The sequence below is a fragment of the Armigeres subalbatus genome, chromosome 3, assembly GCF_024139115.2.
Source record: "Armigeres subalbatus isolate Guangzhou_Male chromosome 3, GZ_Asu_2, whole genome shotgun sequence".
Taxonomy (NCBI): domain Eukaryota; kingdom Metazoa; phylum Arthropoda; class Insecta; order Diptera; family Culicidae; genus Armigeres; species Armigeres subalbatus.
In genome coordinates, this window is record NC_085141.1 from 387,843,666 (window position 1) to 387,850,889 (window position 7,224).

General features: G+C 40.1%; 1 protein-coding gene across 1 annotated transcript; it reads left to right on the top strand.

Moving 5' to 3' along the window:
* Positions 1-3,731: 3,731 nt before the first annotated feature.
* Positions 3,732-6,037, top strand: LOC134226725 (cytochrome P450 4C1-like). Its single transcript, XM_062707682.1, has 5 exons — positions 3,732-4,199; positions 4,510-4,765; positions 4,971-5,097; positions 5,156-5,753; positions 5,805-6,037. Exons 1-5 carry the CDS (start codon positions 3,821-3,823, stop codon positions 5,960-5,962), a joined length of 1,518 nt encoding a protein of 505 aa, XP_062563666.1. The 5' UTR covers positions 3,732-3,820; the 3' UTR covers positions 5,963-6,037.
* The last annotated feature ends 1,187 nt before the right edge of the window (positions 6,038-7,224 follow it).

Genomic DNA, 7,224 nt, shown 5'->3' on the forward strand with positions numbered 1-7,224 from the left:
GGAATTGAAGGAAGAAATCATATCGTCTCTTGCCGTCTGCTGAGCAAATGCATCTTTTGAAAGAAAGGAAATATCTTCTCGTGTCTTAAACCAAGAAAATTTCTGAATTGAAAGAAGGAACCGTTTCGATTCTATGACACTACCCATATATCCATTACCCAAAATGCCATTATCACAAAGGCCACTACCCAGAACGCCATTACCCCGAATGAGTGCCTACCCCGAGTGCCATCACCCCGAGTGGGACACTACCCCGAATGAGCCAGTAGTCCTGATTTCAAGTTTATAGTTTATTTCAGTGAAAATTTATAGAAAAATGGAAAAATATTTATAATTCATGTGATTGATTATTACTTATTTTACGACTTATTCAATAGCAGGGCGACTCCAGTTGAGTAAATTACATAATTTTCTCGGGATTTTTTAACGTTGATCCTTAATCTTTTTTCGATCCTTTTACAAGGTTCACTGTGTTGGACTCGCGATTCGTTTAATTAAACTCGAACTGTTTGAAAACATTATATAGAACGAATAGTTCTCGGTCCAAAAACTCCCATTACATATCATGTGCTACCTTCGAAGACTGTTTAGGCTGAGGTGAGAATTTCGAAGCACGTTCTCATGCTCAATGCAGGGAGCTGGAGGAAATTTCAGCCCACGTCGACTGGGTTTGAGACGGCTCGCGAACATGTATTTAAACAAAATAAAGGGGTAGAAGAAGTTGCTCCTGAAATTTGCCGGCAATAAACCGTACTATAACAAGAAGGGCATGACGACAAGTCCCTATAATGAGAAAATCTCTTCTATTCGTCGATTATGCTTGTTCCTCCCACATGAACAGGCATAGTTTCGTCATGCCTTGCAAACGTGATCATTTAAAGGAGGTTTTATCTCTTCTGTTCGCCACATACCGGGCAAACGCGTTTTTTAATAGCAAGCATTTTCAACTCTGTTCGCTTTAAACCGAGCAAATGCGTTCATTAAAAAAAGGCATCAGCTCCTGTGTTTGCCTTAAATCGAGGAAATGCGTTCATTTAAAGAAGGCATTATCTTATATGTTCGCCTTATACCGGGCAAATGCGTTAATTAAATTAATGAAGGAATCTCATCTTCCCTTGCCTCTATCCCAGTAAATGCTTAAATTGAAAGAAAGAACCATATCATTTTTTGCCTTCTACTGGTCCTTCTGCCATCATCTAAAAGAAGAGATCATAACTTCCCTCGCATTAAGCCGAGCAAATGACTGATCTGGAAGAAGGAAGTATATCGTATTTCTCCATCTGCTGGTCAAATGTATCCTTTGAAAAATAGAACCATATCTTCTCTGATGTAACTGTCGGGAAGATGCATCTTTTGAAAGAAGGAATCATATCCTCCTCTGCCTTAAACCGAGCAAATACCTTAATTGAACAAATGAATAAAGTCTTCCCTTGCCTTCGCCAAGAAAATGCGTCCTTTGAAAGAAGGAAATATATCTTCCCTTTCCTAGAACTGAATATTGCATACATTGAGAATATGAACCATGCATATTCTCCCTTGTGTTATGCCTGACAAAATTATTTGAAAAAGCATATACTTTTTAGACTTATGAACGAAAAAATATTTTTTTAAGAGATGAATATATGTCATGCAAAAATAACTTCATTTGCTTTTTATTGCCTTTTTTGTGTAAAATTGATTTTGCCCTTGAGAACTTACAATTTTGCTATTTGAATTTTCGTATTTTGTAGTTTGTTTTAGTCAACGACGATCTTGCTGCTGACCCAGAGGTAAAAAGATTTTGAGTGAAATAGGCAGATAATAAAAAGTATACCAAAGTACCTTCTATCAAGTGATTTGATAGAATCTGATTTTTAATTCGAAAAAATCAATTTTAAACATCTCTCTTATAATGTTAAAGTAACAATCATTATGAATAATTGAACATATTATGCATAAGTTTCGAAATTTATGATAACACAACTAATATGCCAAATGACCATTATGCCAAACGGCCATTATGCCAAACTGCTGTTATGCCAAACGACATTATGCCAAACGACTTTTATGCCCAATGGCCTTATGCCAAACGGCGTTATGCCAAACGACTTTATGCCAAATGACCTAGCACCGACTGGACGGCGAAATCTCGAACAAAATGACTTGAACGCCTGGGAAAACAACTATCTTCTATCCCACAAAGCAAGTCCAAAAGTCTTATACCGTTAATCCTGCACATAAAATTTGCACCCATGACAATTGACAATATTGTATATTGTATCTGGAAAAACAGGCAGATAAGTGAACGCACCAAAATACGAATTTTCAACTCTAACGTGAAATCTGTGCAGCTATACGCTAGCGAAACATGGTGTGTATCAGTGGAGAACACTCAACGGCTGCAGGTGTTCATTAACAGATGCCTGCGGTATATAATTCGGGCCTGGTGGCCTCACAATTGGATCTCAAACAACGAGCTCCATCGTCGTTGTCACCAGAGGCCGATAGCAACAGAAATTCGGGATCGGAAGTGGGGCTGGGTCGGCCACACTCTACGTAGGGGCGGAAACGAAATCTGTAAACAAGCATTAGACTGGAACCCAGCGGGACATCGCAGCAGAGGCAGACCCAGAGGCTCATGGCGGCGAAGCCTCAATAAAGAAATAAAAGAAGTCGACCGAAATCTAACCTGGCAACAGGTTAAAGCGATAGCCGGGCAACGCTCAGGATGGAGATCTTTCAAGTCGGCCCTTTGCACCACCAGAGGTGTACAGGATCCATAAGTAAAGTAAGTAAGTGCAACAGTTGTCCATCCCGTGGTAAGCTTGACAAGTATTGCAAATTGCATTATTCTTTTTGTTGGATCATTCTGCTGGAAGGAGATTCTCATTTTCCCGTGGGTTTCGTGTAAGTGTCTCTGCATTCAGGTCCACCACCCCCATTTTTGGCCCTTCATACAGCAATATGTTGAATTCAAAATGACAATGAAATTTGACCTTACTGTTAAGTGGAACCGAATGCAGAGCAAGACTCTAGCCAGGATGGTGGCTAACTACATACATGCATACACACATGGAATATCTCTATAATGAGCTTGCTGGGTTTTGAAGTATTATTCAAAGGTCGTTAGGAAGATCATCATCCTGGTAACTATTGATGTTTCAAAACACTTAGTAGAACTTGATCATGATCATGATAACACCTTGCGATTTCAAAGCCGAATAAAAGAATGAACGCGCGAGTAATCAATCTTTATTCAACAACTCATAAGCAAGCTAGATAAAGGATCTTATCTTAGAACTGATAGATACACTTCTAAACAGCTCCATATACAGCATTCGCTGGATTGCAGTACAAAGGATCAGAAATAACTTGCCGGAATGCTTACCGAACCTTGTGCTTAGCTTATACTTTAACCAGATTATGACACTGTTCGCTCTTACTATTCAGCTTGCATTGTTACTTGGGAACTTTTCTCACTCACAAACATCGGACGGTTAAAAGTGATAAACATATCAATACTGCGTGTTCATAGCACGTTTAAGTTCCTAATTCAAATGTATGCATAGCTGGTCTACTGTTCGCTTTACAAGATACGATGAAAAAAACTTGCATTGCCCAAAACATGAGAAAATTTGTCAAATGAATGCAAATCAAATCAAATTGCAATCGTTTTCAATGTGCGCGGCCTTTCAAACATTCATAAAAAAATTCATGTTGTTAGGAAAACGTGAAATTTGTGGAGCCTTAACGTATGATATATACACGGGAGGAATTGATCGTACTTTATGAACGTACTCATTACTTCCATGAAATGTTATAAATACGTTGATCAATCGAAATGCAAGCAGAGAAGAGTCGTTCAATTAAAATGTGGTACGCAATTTTGGTTATCGGAGCGGTTTTAAGTATCGCGATAATCTGGTCAATAGTGCAGAAGAATAGCTTCTCGAAGAACATCGATGTGTTACAACCGTGGTATCCGATAGTTGGTAATATGTTCATGCTCATAGGAAAGGATGATCTGCAAAAATTTGAGATCATTTATCGAGAATGCAGTCGTGCAGATAAACTGTTCCGATTCTACATGGGGCCCAAACCAATGATTTGCACTGGACATCCCGACATGGCCAAGCAAATATTAACCGACGCCAATTGTTTCGATAAACCGTACCTCTACGATTTCTTAATGTTGAAAAATGGAGTATTCGCATCAAAAAGTGAATATTTGTGTTGGGATGTATTTTATGTACACTGAGGTCGCTTTTGCGCGGTTTGATTCCGGTTCACCTTAATTTCCACAGCTTTCTAAATACCTACTGCCTGATTTTTCTTCATTTTTTGTGGATTTTTTCGTGTGATCAACTCAATGTTTGGTTGAATCCACAGGCAAGGAATAGATAAAAACAAACCGCGTGAAAAACGACCCCAGTATACTACTATATTTATACTAAGAACAAGGATAATTTGTCAATGGACAACATGCTATGATATTAAAGTCGCAATTCTTATCCGTTTACTTTGAAACAGCACATATTTGGAAAGGCCAGAGAAGGGCGCTTTTACCTGCATTTAATACGAGAATTTTAGCCAGTTTCTTGTCAATTTTTATCAACCGATCCAAGAATATGATAAGCAAACTGGAATCGGTGGCAGTTACTGGAGAAACGTTTAACATATTAGATCATGCTACCTCTTGCACATTACGAATAGTCTGTGAAACGACAATGGGCTTCGATTCGAGCGCTTTTAATAGTACTGATGAATTTGCTGCAAGTATTGAACGGTGAGTGGTGCAAAATAGTACAAAACCTACAAACGTTGGTTGTCTTGCTTAATGTTCTGTTGCTGCCTAATGTGACCCCAAGTCGAAGATGTGATTCCTAGAATCTCATGTTCTCTGAGCAGTAATGTTTCAGACACTGACTATCATTTGTTTTTTGATAAAATAGAAAAGTCTTATAATTGAAATATTTTTCTCTCCATTTTAGTGCACTCTTTATTGCAGCAAGAAGAATGGTAAAGTATCATTATCATTTGAATTTTATTTACCGTTGGTCTAAGGACTATCGCGAAGAGCAAAGTGTTCGTGAATATTTGGCAGATCAAGTGATGCAGGTGTTTCCTTTATTACAAGATGGTTTTATTCTAAACCAAATAAAAAAATCATTTCCAGGTCTACAATAATTCACACGACAGATACTCGAAAGGTTTGATGAATAATACTGCTGACGTTGATGAGAATCAATGCTTTCGAAAGCCACAAATTTTCATCAACGAGTTATTCACCAGCACCATTCGGAAATTCGAACGAGAGGAAATAATCGACAATATTCTGTCTATGATGATTGCTGGAACGGACACTTCGGCCAACGCAATAGCGTTCACCTTGCTGCAATTGGCAATGGACTCGCACTACCAGCAAAAGGTGTACGAAGAAATCATGCAAGTCTTTCCCGGAGAGGAACCCAACATCTCCATGGAGGGGTTGAGACAACTTCAACTTACGGAAATGGTGCTGAATGAGACCCTTCGTCTATATCCGGTGGCACCGATAGTGTTGCGCGAAAACACGGCCAAAATTACTTTATGCGACCAGCTGCTGCCGAAGGGAAGCATGTTAGCAATCAACATCTTCACCATTCATCGACGCAAAGACCAATGGGGACCCGATGCGGACTGCTTCAATCCTGAGCGGTTTTCACCGGAAAAATCTGCTGGAAGACACCCTTTTGCATTTTTGGCATTCAGTGGAGGATCTAGGAATTGTCTAGGTAGTATAAATTGGGGTTTATTTCTTAAACTTTTATTTTTGCTAATTTCAGGAATTCGTTATGCAATGATAAGCATGAAAATAATGCTGATTTATCTGATGAAGAGCTTTCGTTTCAAAACCAATATTCGACAAGAAGACATTCGCTTTCGATTCGACGCAGTTTTGCGCATAGAAGGAGGTCATATGATACAAATAGAGAAACGATAGAAGCAGAATAATCAATTTTTTTAATGTACCTTCTTATTTTCAAATTCGGTTGCCAGTTTGCACTAAATAAAGTTGATGAGCTTTTTTCTGATATTTTGATTATTTTATTTTAGGCAAGGGTGTCTAACAGCAGACTATAGATACTGCAGGGACGAATCTCTTTCTCTTTTCGAGTTAATGAAACAAGGCCAGTAACTGGCAATTTTGACATTTGGTGGCCCTGCTTTATAATTTCTTTATATAAGCTCGTCCGTTCAGCTCTATGGCGGTGAATTTCAATCGAAATAAAGTCGATTTTTATAAGAAGGTGCTAATTGACCTTTCCCGTCAAACAATGTATTATTGTCTCATTTGATTTGTTGGCTTATTTTCGGTCAAATTTCTAACTATTTTGAAAATCAAAAACAAAAACCGAAAAAGTCCTGCATGGGTGAGCCGGTCAGAAAAATTCACTCGATGTTCGTTCAAAGTTGAGGCAAGTTGATTTATGGGTCGCAATCAGGGCCGCGGTGAAAACAAGGTACCCGCTGCAGCAAGGTACCCGGCAGAACGTGGAACGTTATAGACGGAAGCGGAGACAGCAGACCCGCCTTTTTCAGGAGAAGAAACGCCGCCTGGAAGAAGCGGAGTGCGAGGAGATGGAACAGCTGTGCCGTTCTCAAGAAACACGCAAGTTTTACCAGAAGCTCAACGCATCCCGCAAAGGCTTCGTGCCGCGAGCCGAAATGTGCCGGGATAAGGATGGGAGCATCTTGACGGACGAACGTGTGGTGATCGAAAGGTGGAAGCAGCACTACGAGGAACATCAGAATGGCGCTGAGAGTACAGACAGGGAAAATCAAGGCAGCGGAGGAGATGACTAAGTCAGTTCAGCGGACGATGGAAGCCAACCAACCCCCACCTTGAGGGAAGTTAAGGATGCCATTCAACAGCTAAAAACCAATAAAGCAGCTGGTAAGGATGGTATCAGAGCTGAGCTCATCAAGATGGGCCCGGAAAAGCTGGCCACTTGCCTGCACAAACTGATAGTCAGAATCTGGGAAACCGAACAGCTACCGGAGGAGTGGAAGGAAGGGGTTATATGCCCCATCTACAAGAAAGGCGACAAACTGGAGTGTGAGAACTTTCGAGCGATCACCATCCTTAATTCCGCCTACAAAGTGATATCCCAGATCATCTTCCGACGTCTGTCACCATTAGTGAACGAGTTCGTGGGAAGTTATCAAGCTGGCTTCGTTGACGGCCGCTCGACAACGGACCAG

Coding starts and splice junctions, on each gene's coding strand:
- LOC134226725 (XM_062707682.1), top strand. CDS start 3,821: ATGCAAGCAGAGAAGAGTCGTTCAATTAAAATGTGGTACGCAATTTTG. Junction 4,200..4,509: donor TGGAGTATTCGCATCAAAAA/GTGAATATTTGT, acceptor ACTTTGAAACAG/CACATATTTGGAAAGGCCAG. Junction 5,754..5,804: donor AGGATCTAGGAATTGTCTAG/GTAGTATAAATT, acceptor TGCTAATTTCAG/GAATTCGTTATGCAATGATA.